Consider the following 24,541-nt stretch of genomic DNA (forward strand, 5'->3'; position numbering starts at 1 on the left):
TGGGGGCCAAGATTCTTAGAGGGGTCTAGGGGAACATGGATCCTAGGTAGAGAGTCTCCATATTTCCAGCTTTAGTGTTCGGGAGACTCTCTTTCCTAGATTTAGGGAATCTGATGGGAATGGGAGCGGACGCACAAGGCTGGGGTCCTAGAAATCGGGAAGCGGAAGACCCTTTCCCAATTCCAGCGCCTTGGAGAATGGGGGAGGAGGGTTAGGAGAGGGCGCCGCGGATGACGGAGGTAGGAGTTTGGAGTTTTCAGTAATTTTGCGCCTTGGAGGACCAGAGAAAGGATAGATTGGGAAGGAGGAAGGGTGGGAAAGGTCTAAAGACGAGGACAGACATTGGCTTACACCCTACTGGTGTCTTATCGCCAAAAATTGAGTCCACTTCCCTCGTCTGTTGGCAGGGCTGGGTACCCCATAACCGGAGCCCACATTATGCCTCCAGAAGCCTACCCCATGGGTACAGAATCGAGGCTCACAAAACACCCACATATCCTGGTAGGGTCTGGGGAGGGCCATGAAGGAGGGATGGCATTCAGTTTTCCCAGGGCCTGATGGAGTCTGGACTATTCTGTTATTCCTTGCCGGGGATCTTCCTCCTTGCTCACACGGTCTCTAATCTGGAGTTTTATCCCATATTCTCCCCTATGGCAGTCCCCTCCCCCTCCCTCCCACCTTCTCCCACACCTTCTGACCTCTGCAAAAAAATGCTGATTTGGTAACTTGATCCCGTGCCTGGCTGCTGTCAAAAGCAGAAGAGAAAAGTAGAGTTGGGGGGAGGGGAGAGGATATAAGTGAGGGTGGCTGATTTAGGTCCTAACTCTAGCCCCTACTCCCACCCCTCAGTGCCTACTCAACCTCTGTTCCAGCCACCACCCCCACTCCCAACTTGCTCAGAAACCTAACTCAACCCAAGCCTCAACCTAAGCCCAGTCCCTCACCTCAAGATTCACTGCTTCTGCTTGGGGATACACCAGAATTCAGGGCAGAGAGGAGTAAGAAGCTCCGATGTCTTTTCTCTGCCTTCCTGGATCCCACTGGGGGCTTGAGGGCTGCCCAAGGATACTGGATTAAGGATAGTGAATTGCGGGCAGTGGGGGAGCCCAGGGTCTGGGGAGTGAGGGAAACTACCTCCCTGGTCTGCAGGACAGGCCCCACTTCTGCAACTCTCTCCGCAGTGACGCAGCCTCGAGTCCTGGCCAGGATGGGGGTTAAAGGGGGTGATGGGGGGGGGTCAGAAACCAAAGGACGGCGGGACAAAGTCCCAAGGAAGTGGGGATGAAGACTCAGAGGGGGTGAAAGAGACACGGGGAGCAGGGATAGAGACCCGCATAAGGCGACAGAGAAAGAGAAAGATCAGAAGGAGAAAAGGCACTTTACAGAGGAGGGGAAGAAGACACCGGGAGGGACGTTATCAGTGAACAAGAGCAAGGAGGACAGAAACGCAAATTAATGAGCAGGGACGGGGTGGAGGGTACAGACTGGGAGAGGGGAGTTGAGGATAGAGACACGAAGAGGGACAGAGGGCTGGAGGGACAGAGATCCAGAGAGGGGACAGGCTGGCGGGGGCTCCGGCATGAAGGACAGAGACACAACGAGGAGGGACAGAGACCTAGAGAGAGGCAAATTCCTGAAAAAAAGGTACAGAGATCAGGAGAGACTGGGGGTGGGGGGAAGGAGACACAGTTGGGGGAGAAGAGAGACTGAGCCTTCGAAGGCGGCAAAGACTCAAGGGAGGGGGGGCAGATTCAGAGAACAATGGGCCAGAGTCCCAGAGTGGCGAGGACAGAGACGAGGGGACAAATAACTCAGAGAAAGGGGAGAGAAAGACATCGAGAGACGCAGAAACGAGAGCGAGGGTGAGTGGGTAGGCGATACGAACCAGCCGCCGCACCTGCAGAGGGAGGCGGCGGGCCAGGGACGGTACAGCGGGAGGAAGCCTGCAGCCCCTGACCCTCCCCCTTCGCTTCCGCAGGCACCGCCTCCTCCCGCCGCAGCCCCGGCAGCAGCCGCTGGCCCCGCCCCAGCGCCTGCTCCTTGCTACTCGGCGGCCGGCCAGCCGGGGGGGCGGGGCCGGACACGCCCCTCGGCTAGCCCCGCCCAGCTCTCCGTATCTCCTCTCCCTCCGGGACGATCGGCCAGCTAGCTCCTCCCCATTTCTCATTGGCCCCGCCCTATTTCCTCACCCTAGTCTAAGGCTTCCCTGCTCTTAGGTTTCTCCCCTCCGCAGCCCTTAGGGCTCCCTCTTCACCGGTCCTCATCCATCCTCTGGTTCTCCAGTCTGCAGTCTGCTGTTTTGTAGACTTGGTCCCTTTGTCATCACCAGTTGAAAGTTCTTGTATCTCTATCTAAAGCCCCGCTGACTCTTATGACTCTCCCCGGTTCTCTGAGCCCCAAGACTCCCCATTCCAAGTCCCATTCTTTCAACCAGCCCAGTAGCTTTGTACCCTGCAGGTATCACCTTCCCCGTAGCGTCCCCATTACTCCTTCTCTACTCTGAACCCTGCCCCACTCCCGCCTAGCCTGGCTGCTTCCAAGCCTCTTAGAACCCCGCTCCTCCCTTAGTCTCGCCTTCCCACAGCGACTTCCAAGAGGTTTTCTACCCTTCGTAGACCCCACCCACCTTCTCCATTCTGACGATCATTCTCCCGGCCCAGCCCTGTCTAACTAGGCCAAGCTGGCAGCCCCGGTCCCTCCCCTTCCTCACTTCGCCCTCTTTCTTAGTCCTAGCCAGACACTCTCGGGTTCCCAGGCCTCGCTTATGTCCCCTCTTTCTCACTGGGTCTCCATCTTTCTTCCTCCTTTCAGGCCAGCCTAGTGCCATTCGCGTGAAAGTACTCTCTACTCTTCATTTCCAGCTCCCGCCCCTCGTTCAGTATCGCCCCCTCACTCTCCCAGCCCAATTAAGACGATTTGCTAACTTTCTTAGGCCCTGCCTCTTCTTAGCATCCGCCCTGTCGCGACCAAGCAGAGTTAAGGACCCAACCCGGCTGTCTCCATACGCCCCTCCCCACCGGGTTCTGCTTGCCAGCGCTTTAGGTCCCTTCTCTGTCCAATCAGGACCGTCTCCCCCATGCCTGTCAGGAGTCTTTAAATAGTTTGGACGTGTCCCCTTCCTCTGCTCCGCCCGCTCCTTTCTTCAGTTCAATCAGATCTCTATCTCATATCTAGTCCCACCTCCTCCGTTTTCCCTGCCCTGCCCGCCCCCTTAACACCTTGCTCTGCCAGCCCCTTCTCTCAGAAAGATCCAATCGGTGTGCTTCACCTGCAGCCCCGCCCCGTCCAGCCAGGCGGTGTGGAGTCCCCGACCTCCTCGCTGCCTCAGCCCCGCCCCACCCCTCCCAGGCCAATCAGTTCTGTTTCTCCACCTCCGCCCCCCCCCGCCGCGGCCCCGCCCCCTGCACTCGTTGCCTCCTCCACCCAATCCCGGCTGCCTCTCCCCCTGCGGGCCCGCCCCCGACGTCCCGCCCCTCCCGCCCCGCCCCCCGTCCAATGCTGAGCTCAGTCTGCGTCTCGTCCTTCCGCGGGCGCCAGGGGGCCAGCAAGCAGCAGCCGGCGCCACCGCCGCAGCCGCCCGAGTCCCCGCCGCCGCTGCCCCCGCCGCCGTCCCCGCCGCCGCTGCAGCAGCAGCAGTCTGCGCAGCCCGGCCCCGCCGCGTCCTCGGCGGGCCCCCCGGCACCTCGCGGGCCCGGGGGCCGGCGCGCCGAGCCATGCCCCGGGCTGCCGGCGGCGGCCATGGGGCGGCACGGCGGCGGCGGTGGCGACAGCGGCAAGATCGTGATCAACGTGGGCGGCGTGCGCCATGAGACGTACCGCTCGACGCTGCGCACCCTGCCGGGGACGCGGCTGGCCGGCCTGACCGAGCCCGAGGCGGCGGCGCGCTTCGACTACGATCCCGGCGCTGACGAGTTCTTCTTTGACCGGCACCCGGGAGTCTTCGCCTACGTGCTCAACTACTACCGCACAGGCAAGCTGCACTGTCCGGCCGACGTGTGCGGGCCGCTTTTCGAGGAGGAGCTCGGCTTCTGGGGCATCGACGAGACCGACGTGGAGGCCTGCTGCTGGATGACCTACCGGCAGCACCGCGACGCCGAAGAGGCGCTCGACTCCTTCGAGGCTCCGGACCCAGCGGGCGCAGCCAACGCCGCCAACGCCGCCGGCGCCCACGACGCGGGCCTGGACGACGAGGCGGGCGCGGGCGGCGGCGGCTTGGACGGCGCGGGCGGCGAGCTCAAGCGCCTCTGCTTCCAGGACGCGGGCGGCGGCGCCGGGGGTCCGCCAGGGGGCGCGGGCGGCGCAGGCGGCACGTGGTGGCGCCGTTGGCAGCCTCGCGTGTGGGCGCTCTTCGAGGACCCCTACTCGTCGCGGGCCGCCAGGGTGAGCGCGCTCTCGGAGCCCCCATCCCTTCCCCCTTTCCTGGAGATCCCAGCCCCTTAGGAGTGCCCATCGTAACCCTCAGAATCCCTTGGCCTGTCCCAGCCCCTCCTGGTCTTCCTGGTCTTCCTGGTGTCTGGGCCTCCCAGTCTCTCTAGAAGCCTCTTTCTCCAACCCTGAGCCTCCTGTACTTTTCAGAACACACCCCCTCTCCCTGCCCTCCCCAGATCCTCAGAAGACGCGTCCGCAACCTTCAGAATCCCCCAGATCCCTCCAAACCCCACCTGGCTTCCCGAGGCTACCCAAGACTCTTAGAAACTTCTGCCCTGACTGTGAGTCTCCTGGACTTCTCTAAACAACCTCACCCCCTCCTTTCCTGGACCCTTCTTAGACCCTCAGAAGAACTTTCTCCAGTCCCGAGTCTTCTGAGCCCCTGTAAATCCTTTCCACCCCTCTTGGTCGCCCCTTACAGCCCCAGAGAACCCCTTTGCAGCCCTCAGTTTCTTGGACCATTCCCAGACCCTCAGAAGACCTCCTTCCTTAACCTTCAGTGTCCCAGACCCTGTGAACACTGCTACTGCCTTCCCCTGCCCCCTGCAGCTCCTCTGAAGCCCCATCTCCAGCCCTGAGTCCCTCTGGTTCTCCCAACACCTCCCTGATTCTTTGTCCCTATGCCCCTCTCTCCCCACACCTCCCCCTCTCTCCAAGTTTGAGGCTTCTGGCTATTTTTGAACCTGACTTCTGTTCTCAAAGTCTTAGAAGACTCTGCCTCAGTCTCAGAGCCTCCTGGGCCCCTGTGAATCCCCAAATCACTTGCTCTGGCTAGAACACTCCCCCCGCCCCTGCCCACTGCAACACGAAAGTCTTGGGGAGCCTTCCCTCCTGGGACCCTCCAATTCTCTCTATGTTCACATATCTTCCTGCATCCTTCACGCCAACTCCCATCCCAAGGACTTTCCCTATAAAGCTCCAGACTTCCCCCAAGCCTTTCACACTCCTCCTCAGTGTCTCCAGAAGAGTCTTGAGCCCCCATAATATGTCTTTCCTCTCCAGAAGCTCCCATATGCCTCCTTCTTCATCCACAGATTCTCCCAGCTTCTTCTCCCTTCCCACTCTTTATCTCCTGGGATCCCCCATCCAGAGCCTCCGGGTCCTTTTCCAAGTCAATCAACTGGCTTTTCTTCCTGTTCCAGAACTTTATGGAACCTCAATCTTTGGGACTCCCCCCTCTCCCCGCCCATCACCAAGTTATCTGTCCCCAAACTTCTTCTCAAAATAGCTCCCAATTCTTTCCACTCTGCCTTGGTATCTTTCCACTGGCCCCTACCCCAGCCCTGCTCACTCCCCCGATCCCAAGCTCCAGACACCCCCACCATCCAAAGCCCAGGTCTGGGCCCCTCTGCTCCCAAAGTGAACTGGAGAGCCCACACTCTACCCTTATCTTCCTCAAAATGTCAGATTCCCCCCCCAAACTCCCTACATCTTTCCCCCAAAACTTCTCAAACATCTCTAACTTCCTAGACTAAATAGCTATCCTCCGGCTTGGTTCTGCCTTGAACCTCTTCCTCCTCCTAACTTCCTCCCTGTGTTGGAAGAGAGGGGGACCGTTCAAAATGGGGGGGTCAGAAAGAAGGGGAAAGAGGAACAACTCCGGGGCCCCCCTTCTCGCCTCCCAGGGACCCAAACACCCAGAGGAACCAGTCCGCCCCCTCCCCCCACCGTGCCTTGTCCTGGGCCGGGAAGGACGTGGAGCCGCAGTGCCGCATTCACGCCAGGGGAGGGAGTGAGGCGGGCGGGGGTGGGGGGGGCAGCCCAGTGGCACTGCATAAAGTTTGGTCCCGGGAAGCGCTGAGTTGGCGAGATTTGGGGTTGGGTGGGGGGAGGTGGGGAGGAGGAGGTTCCAAAGGGACTTGGCCCTAAATGCTTCCTCAGGCCTCTGAGTGGCCTCCTCCCCCATGGCCTGGGGCGCCCTTCTCTCTGACCCCATTGAAAGGTGCTGAGGTGAGACTAGGTGTTCGGGACAGCTTGGGGGGGGGGGGGGTTTGTCACTCACTTACTCCACAAATGGCTTTTGAGTGTCGGCATTCCAAGTACTTTCCAAAGTACAAGTGAGCTAGCCTGACCGAGCTGGGAGCAGAGGCCAGTGCAACCTGGAGAGTATGGCCCTGTCTCATCCTCGATTCCCTCCCCGTCATTTTTCCTTTCCTTCTTAGAGGGATTCCTTACGCTCCTATCCCTTCGGCTTTGGAACCACCTCGGGCAAAGGGTTAAACCAGTCCCGACGCTGTCCAGCCTCACAGCTGCGCACTGCGACGGGTGCCCACCTTTTCTTCCTTGCTCCGGGAGGGAAAGAGTTAAACTGGCCCGCGGCCTCCCGGCGGGAAAGCAGTGGCACTGCGGCTGCGCCCCGCCTGCTCAGCTCCGGCCCGGAAGGGGTTAAGGCCGCTTGCCGCTGCGGCGGCTGCGCACTGCGGCGGGGGAGCTGGCCGAGGTGCTGGCCGCCGCGCGCCCCGCCCCCCGGGCCGGCCGACCCGCCCCCACTGCGGTGCCGCAGCCTGCGCCGCGCACCGGGCTCGGAGGGGGCGGGGGAGCACCGGGCATGCGCTCTGCGGCGGCCTCTGGCCTCTTAAACCACTGCGGAGAAACGAGCGGGGGGGCGGGGCAGCGAGGGCCAGCGCTGACCCCAGCCCACTGTAGGGTCCGGCGGGGGGGGCCCTTCTGCGGCCGACTCTGGCTCGCCTCTCTGCCCTGCAGTTCAGATTAAAGTTAAGCCCTCCCAATCCCAGACCCCGCCCCCCAGCCCTGTGGAGAAAGAGGAGCTGCTGAGGGCCTGTGCTGGCCCCCAGCCCACCCTCTGTCCAGGGTCCTGTCTGCAGTTGGACCCTGGGCTCCCGCTCGTCTCTGCATCCCTGATTAAAACTCAAGTTTCCTAGGCCCTCCTTCCTCTTCTGTCCATCTGACTAAAGCCCCTCTTTGCCCCGACACGCATCCCCTTCTCCCTCCAAGGCACTAACCTCACTCTTCCTCTCCTCTCTGCATATTTTATAAAGCCCACTGTCATCTCCAGGGGCCAACTCTGTCCCCTTTCTTCTCGAAGATCTTGACCGCACCTCTTCTGCTCCTCAAGGTTTTCTTCAAAATCCACACCACTGCATGCAGGACTCTGGTCCTCCCCATCTTGAAATAACCCATGTGTGCCTCCCACCCGCCCTTCTCTGCACCTGTGGCTAAAGCCTCCTCACCCCTATGGCCCTAGCTTCACCATCTCCCTCCACGCTTAGGCCCTTGACTCTCCCTTCCTCTCCAGAGCCTGAAACCCCAACCCTCCTTGCTTCTTTCCTTTTCATTTTTTGCAGACTTGACCCTTCGCTTCTTTTCCTATTTATGGCATTAACACTTGTCATTCCAGCCCTTTGCTGTCCTTCCTCGGTGAGGGCAATCCCAGCTTTCTCCCTTCTTTGGGGCCAGAACATTAGGGTCTTTAAGCCCTAACTCCTCTCTGAAGGCCTTGACTTTGCCCCCTAATAACTGATGCCCACATACCCTAATAGGAGCTCAGACTTTCTTACTGAGTTCCAGACACTGGACCAAGCACTGTTTCTGGAATCAGGACTTTTGTATACTCATCTAATGTAATCCTCATAATAATCTGGCAAAAACCCCGAGGTTTGGGAAACTTAATCTCCTTGCCCACATTAGGCAAAGGAAAAGCTGGATTCAAATCCAGGCTTTCTTAACCCTCTCAGGATTCTGCGTCCTCTGCCCACCTTCTCCCCTTCTCCTTCCCTTGGCTCCAAGCTGAGCTTCAAAGCCTCTGATACACAGAGGGTAAGTGGTTTTAGTCTCCTCCACACCCCATTCCATCCCTCCCCCCAAATCCTTGGACCCTGCTGGGGAGTCCTGAGATGGGCCACAGGATGTGGGGAAGTGATCTGGGAGACAGAGTAAAGGACCAGAAATTGCTGTTTCCATGAAAACAGGTGCCCATCTGCTGCCACTGCTAGAGCCAGCTCCTGTCCCAAACTGGGGAGAGCTGCCTCTGATCCTTTTCTTCCCCATTCTCAAGCTCTAGAGGGGAGAGCAGGAGGCAGGCTGTGACGGAGGCACCGGGTTGCGACTCCTGGATTTCCCTGGAGTTTGGGGCTGGAAAAAGGGACAACTGGGAGGGTCTTGTGGATATGGCTGGTTGACCAGATGCGTGGGTCACCTTTTGCCCTCTCTCTCCTGCCCTGCCTCACAGTATGTGGCCTTCGCCTCCCTCTTCTTCATCCTTATCTCCATAACCACCTTCTGCCTGGAGACCCACGAAGGCTTCATCCATATCAGCAACAAGACTGTGACACAGGCCTCCCCGATCCCTGGCGCTCCACCAGAGAACATCACCAATGTGGAGGTGGAGACAGAGCCCTTCCTGACATATGTGGAGGGCGTGTGCGTGGTCTGGTTCACCTTCGAGTTTCTCATGCGCATCACCTTCTGCCCAGACAAGGTGGAGTTTCTCAAGAGCAGCCTCAACATCATCGACTGTGTGGCCATCTTGCCCTTCTATCTTGAGGTGGGACTCTCAGGCCTCAGCTCCAAGGCTGCTAAAGACGTGCTGGGCTTCCTGCGGGTGGTCCGCTTTGTCCGAATCCTCCGCATCTTCAAGCTCACACGCCATTTTGTGGGGCTGCGTGTCCTGGGCCACACGCTCCGTGCCAGCACCAACGAGTTCCTGCTGCTCATCATCTTCCTGGCTTTGGGCGTGCTCATCTTTGCTACTATGATCTACTACGCCGAGCGCATTGGCGCCGACCCCGATGACATCCTGGGCTCCAACCACACCTACTTCAAGAACATCCCCATCGGCTTCTGGTGGGCCGTGGTCACCATGACTACCCTGGGCTATGGAGACATGTACCCTAAGACGTGGTCAGGGATGCTGGTCGGGGCGCTGTGTGCCCTGGCGGGGGTGCTCACCATCGCCATGCCTGTGCCCGTCATTGTCAATAACTTTGGCATGTACTATTCGCTGGCCATGGCCAAACAGAAGCTGCCCAAGAAGAAGAACAAACACATCCCTCGCCCCCCGCAGCCCGGCTCTCCGAACTATTGCAAGCCTGACCCTCCGCCGCCACCCCCACACCACCCCCACCATGGCAGCGGTGGCATCAGCCCCCCGCCCCCCATCACCCCACCCTCTGTGGGGGTGACTGTGGCTGGGGCCTACCCACCGGGCCCCCACACACACCCAGGGCTGCTCAGGGGGGGAGCGGGTGGGCTCGGGATCATGGGGCTGCCTCCTCTGCCAGCCCCTGGGGAGCCCTGCCCGTTGGCTCAGGAGGAAGTAATTGAAATCAACCGGGCAGGTGAGAAGGGTGCATGGGGGGCTGGTGGGAGGAGGTGGAGAGTTTTCCAGAGGGCAAGAGGTCATTGCTGAAGTTAAGAGAGATGGGGGGGAGGGGTTACAACAGACCAGAGAGGACAGACCAGAGAGAGGAAAGTGAACAGCTCTGGCTGAGGTCTATGAAAAGGTCCAGAAGCAGAGAGGTAGATTCTATGCAAGAGACAGTTTTTGGGAGAGACAGACTTGCAGCCAGGATAAGATATTCAAGGGGACCAGGGAAGCAGAGTAATCAGCCTCTGGCGAGGGGAACTTAGATACAAAGAGAGAAGGGGGGTGCATCAAACAGGCACATAGGTCTAACGTGGGATTTACAGGCAGGCTGGGGACTTGGCCAAGGGACACCTGCACCATCTGCATCTTCCAGCAATGACCCCGAGAATACAATCTAAAAGCCACAGGGTCAGAAACCAAGCACTCATCACTGAGAACTGGAGACAGGACAGAGTTGGAGAGAGGGGTGGGGAGGTCAGTGACTGAGAGTTCAGGTTCTAATAACAGTGAGGTCAAGAGAGGAGAGAAAACTTAAAACCCAGAGGTAGATAGAGGCCTGGAAGATAGGCCCAGGGGGCAAGCCGGCCATGTTACAGTGACTTGGGACCCAGGGCCCTGGCTCTGGCCCTGCTGAGAGGGGTCAGAGATTTGCAGGAAAACTGCCAAGATGAAGAGGTAAAGTGAAGGAGACAAGGGAGAAGAAAGTTGATCTAGTGTTGCACGCATCCCCCTGCCCGAGAGTCTCTGTCTCTGAGGCTATGATTGGGGGCAGCAGTCCCCAGCGGGGAGAGGCTGGTGGGCCCCACCCCCATGACTTAAGTAGGTCAAGAAAGGGAGCTGGGCCGCCTAGCCCTTGTCTTGCTCCCTCAGCCGCTGACCCAGTTTCACACCAATTAAAAATAGCTTAAGTCAGAGCCTAGGGGACCCCTACCTACCCCCCCTCCCTCCTCTGTCACCTTCCCAACCCTTCCACACTGTGCCCTCTCCAGCACCCAACACCCTCCCTCCACAACTCCCTTCCGGGCCCCCACATGCCCCAGCGGTCCCTCCAAACCCATCCCAACCCATGTGCCCTACCAACCCAGCACCCCAGGCCCCCGTCCTGCCCTTCCCAGCACCCACCACCTGGCCTGACCACCACTTTGGACCACTCAACACCCTCCATCCACACCCACCCCCAACCACCCTTCCCTATCCTTGTCCTTGCCAGCACTCAACACCCTCCCCCAGTGACCTGCTCCCTAAACCCACCAGCCACGTGTCCCAACACCGTCCTCCAAATTGTGCCCCTCCTGTCTCTGCCTTGAGACACCCTGCCCCTTGAGCCTCTCCATCCAGTACCCCACATTCTCCAACACCTTCCTTGCTCATCCCCCCCCACACACACACCTTGGGTTCCACACCTCACTCTCTCCTTTGTGTGCCTGTTTGACCCTTGGGTGCAGATCCCCGGCCCAATGGGGACCCTGCAGCAGCTGCACTGGCCCACGAGGACTGCCCAGCCATCGACCAGCCCGCCATGTCCCCGGAAGACAAGAGCCCCATCACCCCTGGGAGCCGTGGCCGCTACAGCCGGGACCGAGCCTGCTTCCTCCTCACCGACTACGCCCCTTCCCCTGATGGCTCCATCCGGAAAGGTGAGGTGCCCTCCACGGCCCCCCCCACCCCGGGACCCTCCCTCCCTCTCTCTCCCTCCCTCAGGGGAGGGAGGAGGGGGAGATGAGGGAGGAGGTGCTGGACTTCCTTTCCCCATCCACTAGCCCCAAATTCCCTTACCTCCCAGACCCCCTTCCTCTCCTGCCCCACCCCCCCGCCCCCAGATTTCCTCACCACTGATCCTTCACCTGTCTTTATTCCATCTCCATCTCCCCCCACCCCACCCTGGACCCTCTGGCCTCTTCCCCCACCCCCAGCCACTGGTGCTCCCCCACTGCCCCCCCCAGACTGGCATAAGCCAGGGCCCCCAAGCTTCTTGCCCGACCTCAACGCCAACGCTGCAGCCTGGATATCCCCCTAGTGGACGAATCCCCTCCCCCCAGGGTAAGTAGCCTGCACCCTGTGATCCCCACCCCCTCCTGACTAACCCTTCGGAGAACATGCAGCCCCACTGACTGAGACTCCTGTCCCCTCACTGTGAACAGCTCCATCCAGTTAACCTGCAGCCACAACACTGACCCCACACCCACCTGCTGAGAACTTTCCCTGCCCTCACTAACCCCTCAGAACTAACCCAGTCCTCCCCCCCATGTGCCTGACCTCCCTCCTGCGCCCTCACGACTGACACCCATCCTCACCCCCATCCACATCTCTCTCCCTGCCAACCCCCCGGTGGTTTTCTTTTTTTGTTTTGTTTTATTTTTATTCAACTAAGAATAAACTAAGGAGACTTCTGGGTGCAGGATGGGTGAGGAAGACTCAGTCAGTCATCCAGTCGCTTGTGAATTGGCCAGCGCTTACAGGGTCCCTGCTGGGCACTGGCAGGCATGATGCTAGGCAAAGGGAATCAATAGGGAAAAAACCAGCCCCACTGCCCCCGGCAGAGGCAGCCACCACTCTAGAATGTCCCAATTTGAGGGGACATAATGTGGAAGTGGAGGTAGCACAGGGATATGCAGTAAGAGGAACACGCCAAAATCCCCAGGGTAGGAGGGAAGTGGCAGGGAAGGCTTCCTGCAGGAACTGATGTCTGAGGTTCTAACCTCAGGTGAAGAAGTTATACCATTAGACGGTAGTGACCAGAGGGACAAGCACCAGCAGAGCTGAGGAGACTGGGGACTGGCAGGTAGTGTAGACATGAGGCGGAAAAGCAGGACCAGGTCAAAAGGCCAGGGCCTTGTTCAGGGACTCTGGGAGGGCAGGTCAGCTTCTGGGCTGCATGCAGATGGACTGGAGGCAGGAGACCAGAGGTTGGGAGGCTGGAGAGGAGGCTGAGATGAAGGTCCAGGGGGAGGAGGCCGCCTGGGCCCGGTTTGGAGCTGTGGGGATGGAGATGAAGGGACAAGGTAGAGGCGGGCAGGGATTGGTGGGGGGGCAGGAGAGACAGGGCTGGGGACTGGGGGGCAGGAGACAGGAGGATAGAGCCTCGAGGTAGTAGAGGAATCTTTCAACAGTCAAGCATTTATCTCATGCCAGGAAGTTCACGCGTATTCTCTAGTCCTCACAGTGACCCTAGCTAATGCACAGAGTGGCTTCGTCCCTCCCTCCCTCCCTCCATCCATTGAGCACCTCATTACTGAAGGCACAGTGCCAGGCACTGGAGATTTGGCAGAGCACAGAGCAAGAATCTGCCGTCATGGAGTGTTCACGCTAGAGCACGGATTGGCACACTTCAGCCCACGGGCCAGGTCTGCCAGCAGGCTGTTTTGTAAATAAAGCTTTATTGGAACACAGCCACTGTCATGCTGTGACAGTAGAGTGGAAGAGTTGCCACGGAGAATGGAGAACGGGTGGCGCAAAGAGCTGAAAATCTTCAGTCATTGGCCATTTGCAGGAAAAGTTTGCCACCCCCTGATCAGAGGCAGCAGAAAATCAAACAGATGAGTGAACCAGAGAATTACTCTGGCCACTTGGATGAGGGGGTCTGCAGAGGGCTTTTTGCGGAGGTAACACGCAACCTGAATGGTAAAAAAGGGCCAGTCGGGCAGAAGGAACAGCAAGTGCAAAGGTCCGAGGGTACTGAGGTGGGGTGAGCTTGGTTTGTTAAAGGAATAGCAATGAGGGAAGTGTGGCTGGAACTGAGTAGCCGAGGGGAGAGGGGTGCCAGAAGGGGTGCAGACAGTATGTGGGGGAAGGATCCTGAGAGGTTTTTCTGACCTTGAGGAGACGCTGTATTTGATCTTCAAACTGATGGGAAGCCACCTGGAGCCACTTGATCGATCACTTAGCCCTGTGGAAACTTCTTTAGAAATAGAGAGAGATACCCCAGGGAATCCCTGCCTGCAGCCTAGGAAGCTGCTGTAGTGGGACTTGGGGAGCCTCTGGGCACATCCTTGTCTCAAGCTCTTTGTTTCACAGACGTTTCGGGGGCAGGGGATGAGCAACCCCAGCCACAGAGCAGATAGCAATGAGAACCCAGGCTTCCAGGCTCCTACTCCAGAAGGGACTGTGGCTCTTCTCGTTCCATCCCTCCCCATCCCCAATTCATCCTCCATTTTCATCTCATCCCCCCTTCCCTGCTCCCACCTCACCTCTCCCCCTGCTTGTACCCCATCCTGTTCACCCTTCGTCCCCTACCCCCAGGTCTGGATGGGCCCCCAGAGAATTGAGGGGCAGAGGGAGGGGGGAGGATTTGGGAATGGGAGGGAGGGTAGAGTGGGGGTGGGTGGGTGGAGGTCTCTGCTTCTTTTGCCTCTGATGCCAAAATCCATTCATTGAACTCAAATAATGGCTGGAGCTGATGGGGCTGACTTCTCTGCCCCAGGGCCCTGGATCCCTCCCTACTCCTGCCCTTCCAAGCTTCTCTCTTTCTTTCCATCCTTCCTGGGTGACCCCCCCACTGTTGTCCCCCCCTTCTTCTCCCAAGACCCTTCCCTGTGGCCCCATTACCCTTGACCCTTCCTTTCTCTGTCTTCTCTCTCCAACCACCTGAGTCTAACACTTGACACCTGTTCCTTCTTCTTCCCCATCCCTCTTCCTTCTCCCTTCCTTTGTCCTCCTACTCATCCCTCCCCCTCCTCCCTTCTTTGGTCCTCTCCCCATCGCTCTCCCTCTTCCCTTCCGTGGTCCTCCCCCCATCCCTCCCCATCCCTCCCACTCCTCCCTTCTTTGGTCCTCTTCCCCACCTCTCCCCCTCCTCCCTTCCTTAGTCCCCCCTCCCAGCCACCCCGGAAGCTCCTCCCATATTTGATGTCTCTGGCCGCCCCCATTTCACTGCTCCCCTCCCCCGGAAAGCACCAGAGAGGAGGAAGAGATTCCAGCGTTCCTCTGTCCCCCCAACAGTGAGGCTGTGTTGGGGGGTTCCCCCTGACCACCCTTCCCCCTCCGTGACTCTGTGTATTTCTGTCCCCAGCTCTTGTCACCGCCTGAGACCTCGCGAGACCCTCGGTCCCCCCCTGCCCCTTCCCCCCAGGTTAGCAATTGGGAATGGTTGGGAGGGGGTGTCCCCAAGATACTGGGTTTCCAACCCCCCACCGCCCCAGGCCCTCTCTCCTCCGGTCAAGACACCCTCATCCAGACAGACCTCTTGGCATCGCCTAGAAAAGCACTAGAACTTCTCCCCACCAGACACTGGCAGGACTCTGAGGTCTTCCCAAGCTTTTGAGAAACCACACACTTGCTCCCCAATCTTATACCCTTTTGGCATCATGACCCTGTTAGAACCTTCCCATCAGAAGGTTTCCACCTCAAGGCTTCATGACCCTTTAAAGATACCCCATTACAACCTCCAGGTGAGCTTTGCCCCTCTCAGACTGCTCTCCCGACCCCCCACCCCGGGGGCACTGCCAGCTTTTGCTCCTTCCCACCCCTCACGGCCCCATCACCTGCCTGTCCTTTCCCCACCACTAGGTCAGCCCCCACCCGAGCCTCCCCTCCGGCTGCTCCCCCTACATGCATTCCACCGAGCTCCCTCCCCATGCCCCTGCTGCCCACCATCTGCCTCGCTGCCCCCCACCTTTTTGCCTCAGATAAGGGGGGCCAACGGGGGAGGGGGAGAGGAAGGGGAGGGGTGGGCTTCGGTGGGGTGGGGGTGTGGGAGGCTCGGTGGGCACCACCCTGCCTCCTAACCCTGAGTCTCTCCCCCCTCCCCATGTCTGAACCTTTCTCCTTGATGCTGACTGACTGTCCGATTTGTTCACCTCTCTCCCTTCATCTCCTTGGTCCACCTCTGTCCATCTCTCTGCCTCTGCCGTCTGTCTTGTCCGTCTTGGTGTCTGTCTGTCTCTGTCATCCCTTCTGTCTCCCTCACCCCTGTCTCCCTGTCTCTATCCTTGACCCTCTCTCTACTTACCTTTCTGTCTCTTGCCTGTTCCTCTCTCTCTCTCTCTCTCTCTCTCTCTCCATCTCCTGTCCTTTCTGGCCATCTCTCCCCTGCTTCCCTGCCTCGGGGTCTCTCTGTCTGTTGGGTCCTCCCCCTGCACCCCCATCTTCATGCTTCCTCCTGTGTTTCTGACCCCTCCCCCCCAGGTTACGAGAAATCCCGCAGCCTGAGCAGCATCGCGGGCCTGAGCGGGGTGTCCCTGCGCCTCGCGCCCCTTGCCACTCCCCCTGGCTCTCCCAGGGCCGCCCGCCGCGCTCCCCCAACCCTGCCCTCCATCCTCTAGCGCTCCCCTCCCCCCCGTGGGGGGACTGGGGGTGACAGGGAAGAAGGTCAAAGGAGCTGGGGGTGGGGGGTGGGGGAAAGGGTTTTTTTTTTTTTAAAAATCAAAAAGTCATTAATAATATGCAACCGAGACGACGACGCCAGCAGACACCCCCGGACCCCTCACCCCCACCTGGGCCCCCAGGATGGAGGGGAAGGAGCCAAAGTCAAGCCCCGCCCCCAACTCTTCCCCCCCTCCAAATAAAGCCTTCTCAGGTCTCCATGAGCCATAGGACATCCCGCTCCCATAAACTCCTGTAAATACGTCCAAATTATGCCAATTACATTTTGGGGCGCCTCTTCCCCATTCTGCATGCCTCCCTCAACCTGGACCCCCCCTTCCAACTCCACCTCAGCAATAAGCCGCCAGGGGCTGCATGCCACGCCATTGAGGGAAGGGGCACTCTGGGAAGGGGGCAGGGACCTCAAGGGGGTCAGGAGGGTCTCCTCGCCTTCTACCCTTCACCCCAGGAGGGCAACCCATCACATTGATGTAAAAAATATATTAGCAACAATGTGGGGGAAGGAGGTATAGTCACTCAAGCCAAAAACAACAAAATGAGCTGAGCTCAGATGGTAGGAGCAGAGGCATGGGGGGTGTGCTGTGGACAGCTGCTCCCTCAGCCTTTAGGGGTATCCCTCTGATGAATATGACCCTTTCATCCCTCCACACCCCCACACCCCCAAGGGATCTGCTCGCCTCTATTCTTGCTGCATGGACTCAGACCTCCCATCTCAGAATTTCTGGGATGATTTGACCCTAGCACACAAAATTCCCCCAACACCCCCTCCAGATGACCAGGACATGAGACCTGCACCAGGATTCCTGAGACCAACCCTGGCACCCCACATCCCCTAAATCCCCACCAGGTCCTGGGACTTCACCTCTGCATACAGATGCTGCCCCCCTAAGCCCCACCCCACCCATTTGCCTGGACTGCATCCCAGCACCTCAAACCTCCAAGACTTGACCCAGCCCTTCAGCCTTTGGGATGCTCCAAATCCTTCCCACACTTGGACATTTCTTGGACACCCCCAAATCCTCAGGCCTCCCCCCCCACACCGATGTCCCCAAATTTCCGACATCAGACATCCACCTCAGGTTCTCCTGATGCTAGAATTTCCAGGATAGGCTCAACCTGTCGGCAATTCCAGGGAACCAGACCTTCTCCTGGGCATCCCCTTTCTTATGCCTAGCCCTGCCTCCTCCAAGAGCCCCTCCCCTTCAATGGTGCCCAAAAGGGACCCTCTTCATGGACATCAGTGTTTCCCAGAGGGTTATATTTGTACCCGTGGTGATGTGCTAGGGTTTTAGGCAGTACAGGACACTTGATCTAAAAAGTTTTGTCTTTTACGGCATCTTGCTCAAAGCCGGTAAGTCCAGATACTGCTGCCTGGCCCAGACACCATTTATTTAGGGTAGAGTGTTTCCACTTAAAGCAGAGGCTGTGCCCCTCGTGAAGGGACACTGGAACATATCAGAAGCTCGGGAAACGACAAGCATACCGGGGCTGGGATACCAGCCCACCCTTCCCCGGCATTCCTCGTCCTGCCATGCTCGCGGGTGGAAGATCATTTCTCATATCCCATCCTGGCTCAAGGATGCGCTACCTCCCCCAAGCCCAGAGACCGCACCGGTCCCAGAATCCTTAGAGGGGACTCCCCCACCTTTTGGAGCTGGAGGCCCACGGAATTAGCAACCTCCCTCCCTTTGCTCCCATGGCCTCAGGAACCCCCCCAACCCACCTGAGGGTTGGGGGGGTATCACTGAGGACGATTCTTGATGCAACGATTCCTATGCAAGGGGCATTTTGAGTCCCCCCATCCTTCCCTCGGACCCTAAACCCTGGTGAATCAGGGGTGAGGGGTGGGGCAGGTTCTGGTGGGAGCGGGGTGGGACGAGGCAAAGGGCTAGGGGCTCCAGACACCAGGGTATGGGGGTGGGGACTGATCATATTGCCAAAGGGTTTAACTTCTTAAAAAAAAAAAAACAAAAAACATAGCCCCCAGATTCCTCTAACCCTCACGGAAGCCGAACAGTGCGGGGAAAGGGGGTGAGGATCTTTTCTAAAGGGTACAGACCTCTTCCCAACGTCTCCCCCTGCTCGCCAATCTGCCACACGTACCCAGCTTTTTAGTTCAGCTTTTAAAAGTAATCACAACCATAAACCTTTACAAAACGTGACTCACGTCCCTCACCGCCACCTCCACCCCAATCCCCCAAGTCAACAGTGTGGGATTCGGGGAGGAAGAGAGAGAGCGCTAAAGGGACACCATCCGAGTCCCGCTCCCCTTTTCTCCCCGGCCGCCAGGGTGCCTGCAACTACACGCATGCGCTGCATGACGCGCTCCCCACACGCATGTCGCGCCCCTCCTGCGCTCCGGGAACGCACGGACACGGGGCGGGGGGCGGGGCGATTGGGGAGGAACGGCCGGCAGGGGGTCCTCCTGAGTTCCGCGGCTCCTCCTCCCCATCACACACAGCAATAAGATTCTCTCACTCAAACGTGGGCGGGGCGGGCCTGGCCTGTCGGAAGTGGGAGGTGGGAGGAGTGGCGAGGGGGGCGCTCTCAGGGATGGGGGCGGGTGTCCGGAGTCAGTGTGGGGAGGGGAGGTCTGCAAAATCGTCCAACTCTGGTGCTAACGGCGGGTCTTCTCAGCCCACCCCCAGGGCAGGGAGGGAGGGGTCGGGATGGCCCCTCCCCCAAGTCTCCCCCACGCCCACCCTGGGTGCATGAACCGCCCAATGCAGAAGCTGCCGCATGTCACCTGCCCTCCCCAAACAAAAAGTGTCATGCCCCCTCCCCCCCACCTTCTCACTTCCCACCAAAATAAAAGTTTCCTTTTCATTTACACGGTGCATCCTGTTTGCTGGGAGGGTCCCCTGATCTGGGCCGGGATGGGGGCTATGGGAGCAGACAGAGGGGTTGGGTCTTCAAGAGCACGGATCAGAGTCAAGTAGCAAGGGTGTGCACTCTGGGGGGCCAGACACCCTCTTGATCACTGGTTCTCACCTTGTGATTTTTCTGGAGGGTGAAAAATCACAAGTGCCTGCCTCAGTCTCCCTGATGGTAAAAATGGGGATCCACACCCTTAACTTGAAACTGAGGGCACCTGGTAATATGAGCTCTGAGGTGAGGGTGACGACCAGGAGAGGGGTAGAGCTGGGTCTTCAATTAGACATTAGGGGCCGAGGACCACACGCTCCACATTGGCCTACTCTGAAGCCAAACTGTGGGTTCATCTGCTTGGTAGCTGTGTTTTGGGGTGTCTCAACCTCTCTAGGCTTGTTCCCACCACTCACAGGGCAGGAGGGAGCGATCTATTCATTCAGCAAATACATGAGTCCCAGCTACAAGCCAGGCAAGTTCTAGGTGCTGTGCGGAAGGTTGAGACGAGTGTCCCACGTTTTGCCCATGTTCAGCTAAACAAAGGATCACTATGCAACAGATGGCTCAGCAGTCACTCTGTCACCGTTTTTGCAAAGACTTGAGGGTCAGCCAGAGCGAGGCATCACTCCTGCCACTTCCTGGGAGGCGTGGAGCAAGGGCAGAAGAGCGCAGCCTCATTTGCCCATCTGTATAATGGCGGGAACACCTGGGAAGGAAGCTGAAATGGGGCTCCCAACACTGGCCAGCTGTGATCAGAACCAGCAGACTGTCCCACCTGCTGCCCCGGCAGGCAGACTGAAGGAGCCGGTGCGCTCCTGCCCCATCAGAGATCCCCGAGCAGGAACACACACAACCCCAAGGCAGTCTGGTTGGGGTTGGAGTTTATTTCTGTCAGAGCCTGGAGGCTGGGAGGATATGGGGCCTCCTCCAGCCCCCACAGGAAACTCTAACCCAAAGTTGATCACACAAGAGCAACCAGAGGGAGGGCAGAGCATTGAGGAGGGGGGAGCTGATTTCCTTATCCCGCCCCTCTGCAGGGGTCAGTCTGGTGGAGACCTGGGGCTCAGGCTGCTATCGCTCAGAAGTTCAGGGGTCAGTGGCTAAGTGGAGAGAGAGAGGAAGGGGGAGTGACAGGAGGGGGGAAAGGAATGAGAACCCTAGCTTTGGAGCGCAGGGGAGCCACAACTGAAGGATGTTGGGGAGCCCTTTGGGACCACAGCTTTGCCAACTCCACCTGGATCTCCTTCCCAGCAAGAGCCCCAGTCCTCGTCTCCCTGCTTGCCCGGAGGGTTTAGGGGTTCACAGGAGGTCTTGGCGCCGACCCCCGCCCCACCGGGTTGATAAGTGCTGCAGCGCTAGAGGGCGGCACCATTTCCAAAGTGCTAGAAGCTGGAGGGAGGGTTCCTGGGGCGGGTGCCAAGGGTGGCCAGGGGCCAGGGAGGGAGGGGCCACAGCTGAGGACTGGGGACGGATGGGGTCACTGCGGTTGGGACACCGGGGGCCCTTCGGGCTCTGGGGGCGGTCCGGTCCCAGGCTCCGCCTCCTCAGCCTCCTCTTCTGATGCCACGCCCTCCTCCAGCCTGAAGACCTGGCGCACAGTTCGAGTGGTGAAGGTGAGGGGACCGCGCCTGCAGGGAGGAGGGGAGACGGACAGAAGTTAAAGGAGGGAGCAGGGTGGGGGGAAGGAGGGCGAGGGAGAGGCGGAGGGAAAGACCACAGGGCGGAGGGCAGGGGCAAGTGGGTGTGCATGTGCAAGCAGCCCTACCGGAGCCGGTTCCTCAGCGTGTTCAACTCGCGGTTCATGGATTCCGAGGCCTCTGTGACATCTTCTAGCTCGTGCTGCAGCCTCCGGCGGACCGACTGAGCCCGGGACGCCTCCTCCTCGGCCTCCTCCAGCTGCCGCTTCAGCTGCTTCACCCGGAGGTTGCTTTTCTCCAGCTTGGTGGGTGCAGAGGGCGGGGTTGAGTGTGCAGGGGCCGTCCTCAACCTCTCCCTCGGCCCCCAGAGCCCCATCCCTCCTGCTCCCCCCACACATTCTGTGCCTTGCCTTCTGTTCATGCTTTGTTCTAGATCCTTTTTTTAAAAAGTATTTTATGATTTATTCATGAGAGACACAGAGAGAGGCAGAGACATAGGGAGAGGGAGAAACAGGCTCCCTGCGGGGAGCCTGATGCAGGACTCAATCCCAGGACTCTGGGATCAGGACCTGAACAGAAGGCAGACACTCAGCCAGTGAGCCACCCAGGTGCCCGTTCCATCCTCTTGCCAGCCTCCATTCCAGCTTCAAGTGTGAGGCTGTTCCCCACTTGGCCTCAGAGGGGTATGTCCATGCCCAGAACTGACCATGTCTCTCCTCTGCTCAAAGCCTTCCCGTGGCTCCCCAGTGGCCCTCAGATGAGACCCTATCCCTTCAGGCCATGCAGGGTCTTCTTTCCATAAACCCATTGGCCAGATCATCTTCATTAAGACCCTCCCCAAAGCCCTCTATCTTCATGAATGGGACACTCATGATCTGCCTCCCACCAACCCCTCTGGCCTCATTTCTTATCACTCAACCTTCCTTCCCCATTCTCTCCAGCCACACTGCTCTTTTTTGCACCCCCACGGCCTTGGACCTACTGTTCCCAACCTCTGCCTGACTCTTTCTCTCCCTTCAGTTCTCAATTCATATGTAAGCTCCTTAGAGAGGTCTTCCTGACCTCACTCCCCTACCCCCAATCTACAGAGTATTCCCTAGTCCTCTCCCATCTCCTCTCCTCATTCTCTTGTTCCTTCACTTCATAGCCCTTCAGTCTGTCATCATCTTTCCTTATTCATAGGTTTGTATCTTTCTTTTCCTATGCTACAAATGTGAATGCAGGAACCTTCTCTGTTTGTTCACAACCCTATCTCCAATGCCAAACACAGCAGTGGGTACCTGATAATTGTGGAGTGAAAGGCAAATAAGCTGCAGCTGAGCTTTTAAGGGCACGGCGACTCTGTCTAGAGTCAGATAGATCTGATGCAGACTCTGTCTCTACTAACTGTGTGACTTTGGCACAAATTGTGTCCCCTTTCAAAGTTTCTATTTTCCCACCTGTGCCTTGGGGCTGGTGAGAGAACGCAGACATCTATACATAAATATTTTGAAACCACGTGGCACAGTACTTGGGGCACAGATGCTGCTCTGTAAATAATCAAGAGCACAGAATCTGCAGCTAGAGTCCTGGGGTTTGAACCCAGACTCCATCTCTTATGAGCTCAGTAATTTGTACAAGTTCTTTCACCTTTCTGTGCCTCATTTTCCTCACCTGAATAAGAGGGAAAAAACTAGTAAACCACCTTGTAGGGTTCTGATAAGAACTAAATGTACTACACATTATGTCTGTTGCACAGAGCCCAGCACATAGAAGGCACTCTGTAAACACTACATGTTGTGATTTTAGCCCCGGCCTCGCCTCTGGGTAGGGTTTCACTTCTTCCTTCTCTCTGGTTGCCTCAGCTCCCCACCAGGACCGTGCCTAGGTTCCACAATTTGGATTCTTAGCAGAGTCACTGATTCTAGATCTATGCTGCTGCACCAGGATGGTGGCTGCAAGTTGCCTCTTGTGATGGGAACGCAGTGCCTCCATGGATGGGATGGGCTGTCTGTCAGTGGAGACCATTCCTGCCCCCCCGCCCCCCACTGCTCCCTCAAGACTGATGTCAACTGCTCACCTGGTCCCGGAGCTGGTCAGCCACCCTCCGCTCCTCCTCCACTTGGAGTACCACCTCTTTCAGCCGCTTCTCGGCCCTGCGCACCAACTTGCCTGAGAGGATGCGCTCCCTGGAGAGAAGCATGAAGGAGACAATCAGGAGAGGCGGGCCAGTGGGGTTCTGTCCCCTCAGCCTCATCCAATGGCTGCCATCCTGTTTTTGGAACGGCCTTTTTCCCTCTTTCCCACCCTAAAGTGGCTTCCACAAGCTACTCAGGCTAGACAAGGCTCCCAGGTTTCTGACTCCAGGGCATCTAGTCCTTGACTTGAAACCAAGATGCCTTGCATTCTTAAAAGCGTCTCCACGCCTGAACCAGTTCACCATACCCCACTGCGCACTCCTAGACCTCCTCTCAGGGAACTGACTCACTGACTACCAGGCCCAGGTGAGATCTGGGGTGTGATCCTTGCCTCTTCTCTCCTGGCCCCATGACCAGCCTGTCAGTACCCAAACCCCATCCTATTGCCCCCTAAACTCTGTCCTGTCCCCTCCTTTCTGTCCTCTAGCCCGCAGCTCAACCCTGTGTTCTCCCACCTGACCTGGCCTGTCTCTTCCCTCTCAGCTCCCTCCTGCACTGTCCACAAGTATGTGGGTGACATTATGGAAGCCCAGAGCTTCCCCCTCAGCTCCCCTGGCTGCTTCTCCCCTCTCTCACATACATGCTTTCCCTGGACACACCCATCTGCATCCCAGGTCCCCACGCCCAGCAAGAGCCCCATGACTGCTAAATCTATCTTCTGGGCTCCAGCCTGGATCAGCCCCCAGCCTGGGCCATCCACCAGACCCCGCACAACCCTCACATTCCTCGCTAGGCTCCATGCCTTCTCCCCAACCTGCTCCTCCTCCTGCTTCCCATTGCTCCACCTACATCTGAAGGTCACACACCAGAGCCATTTTCACCTCCTCTCCCCTCAAAGCCTATCCCTCCCCCTCCCGAATTTCCCCATCCCCGGCGTGGTCCTGGCTCATCTGCCCTCTCCTGCATGGACCATCACACCTGGGGTGAACTCCACGTGATGGGGCCCCTAGTGATGGGCAGTGCTCGGCAGCCACCACTGTACACAGCAGCCCCAGATGTGTGAGGGGAAGGCACAGGGCTGGGGGATGTGGGAGGGCTCCAGTCGTGGAAGGGGATGCAGTGGGGGAGGCTCATTTAGTTACAGATACCCTGGCCACTCCTTGCTCCCAGGGTGACTCTGAACAGGTCCTTAACACCCTCTGAGCCTCAGTTTCTCCATCTGAATAATAGGACAGAGGAGAGCTCAGACCCGTGTATTCATCTGCCTCTGGAAGTCCTCCCTAGAGACCCTAAGCTACATCTCCCATGAGCTCCTGGGCCACAGGCCAGGCCCTGGGATGAGAATACTTTCTCCCATGCCCGTCCAGGGCTGCTTCCCACTGCCTGTCCCTGACACCTCTCATGCTCATCATGGTTCCCCAGTGAACTCAACTTGTTCCCCCCAAATTCACCAGGACTTAGCCCAAACACTGCCCTCTTTCCTTTACACGCACAACAGCCTATCAGCTCCACCTCTTCTGCCTCCAACTTTCTTTTTCATCCCCTCCATCTGTGTCAATCCTCACGCCCAAGCCCCAGCTCAGGCCTCATCTCCTGCCACCTGGACCATCACCCGGCCTCCTCCCCAGCTCCCAGTCTGACCTCTAGTCTGTTGGTCCCAGGTGGGGGGACTTTCTACACCCTGCACTGGCCCTGCCCCTCCCCTGCTCACAACCCCTACCCCCATGGCTCCCCATCTCCGCCAGATGGAGTTCCTCAACCTGGCATTCAACGCTCTTGCCTCCCCATCCCTCTCCTGAGTCACAGGCTCCCAGGACCAGTCGCACTCCTCCAAATGCCCTGAT

At 58.3% G+C, this 24,541-nt stretch overlaps 2 protein-coding genes across 9 annotated transcripts in view; one reads left to right on the forward strand and one right to left on the reverse strand.

The window, feature by feature from the left end:
• Nucleotides 1-3,495: 3,495 nt before the first annotated feature.
• On the forward strand, nucleotides 3,496-18,905 carry KCNC3 (potassium voltage-gated channel subfamily C member 3). Of its 3 annotated transcripts, XR_005986268.1 has the most exons (6): nucleotides 3,496-4,380; nucleotides 8,618-9,725; nucleotides 11,200-11,391; nucleotides 11,698-11,794; nucleotides 14,763-14,822; nucleotides 15,878-15,949. XR_005986268.1 is itself a non-coding variant. In XM_041745685.1 (5 exons), the coding sequence occupies exons 1-4, from the start codon at nucleotides 3,496-3,498 to the stop codon at nucleotides 14,777-14,779; spliced, it is 2,202 nt and encodes a 733-aa protein (XP_041601619.1). In that variant the 3' UTR covers nucleotides 14,780-14,822; nucleotides 15,878-15,999. The 3 variants fall into 3 exon arrangements, 2 of the variants coding, with proteins under 2 accessions (XP_041601619.1, XP_041601618.1); XM_041745685.1 differs by lacking the exon at nucleotides 11,698-11,794 and having other exon boundaries at nucleotides 15,878-15,999; XM_041745684.1 differs by lacking the exons at nucleotides 11,698-11,794; nucleotides 14,763-14,822 and having other exon boundaries at nucleotides 15,878-18,905.
• A 902-nt stretch (nucleotides 18,906-19,807) lies between these two features.
• MYH14 (myosin heavy chain 14) overlaps nucleotides 19,808-24,541 on the reverse strand; it is a 101,015-nt gene continuing 96,281 nt past the window's right edge. For all 6 annotated transcript variants that reach the window (XM_041742870.1, XM_041742869.1, XM_041742875.1 and 3 more), the window contains 3 exons: nucleotides 22,640-22,748; nucleotides 20,709-20,881; nucleotides 19,808-20,571 (listed from right to left, as the gene is read on the reverse strand). In XM_041742870.1, the coding sequence (XP_041598804.1) occupies nucleotides 20,421-20,571; nucleotides 20,709-20,881; nucleotides 22,640-22,748 (433 nt within the window). In that variant the 3' untranslated portion in view covers nucleotides 19,808-20,420. The remainder of the gene's footprint in view (nucleotides 20,572-20,708; nucleotides 20,882-22,639; nucleotides 22,749-24,541) is intronic.

This window comes from Vulpes lagopus, chromosome 2 (genome assembly GCF_018345385.1).
Source record: "Vulpes lagopus strain Blue_001 chromosome 2, ASM1834538v1, whole genome shotgun sequence".
Taxonomy (NCBI): Eukaryota; Metazoa; Chordata; class Mammalia; order Carnivora; family Canidae; genus Vulpes; species Vulpes lagopus.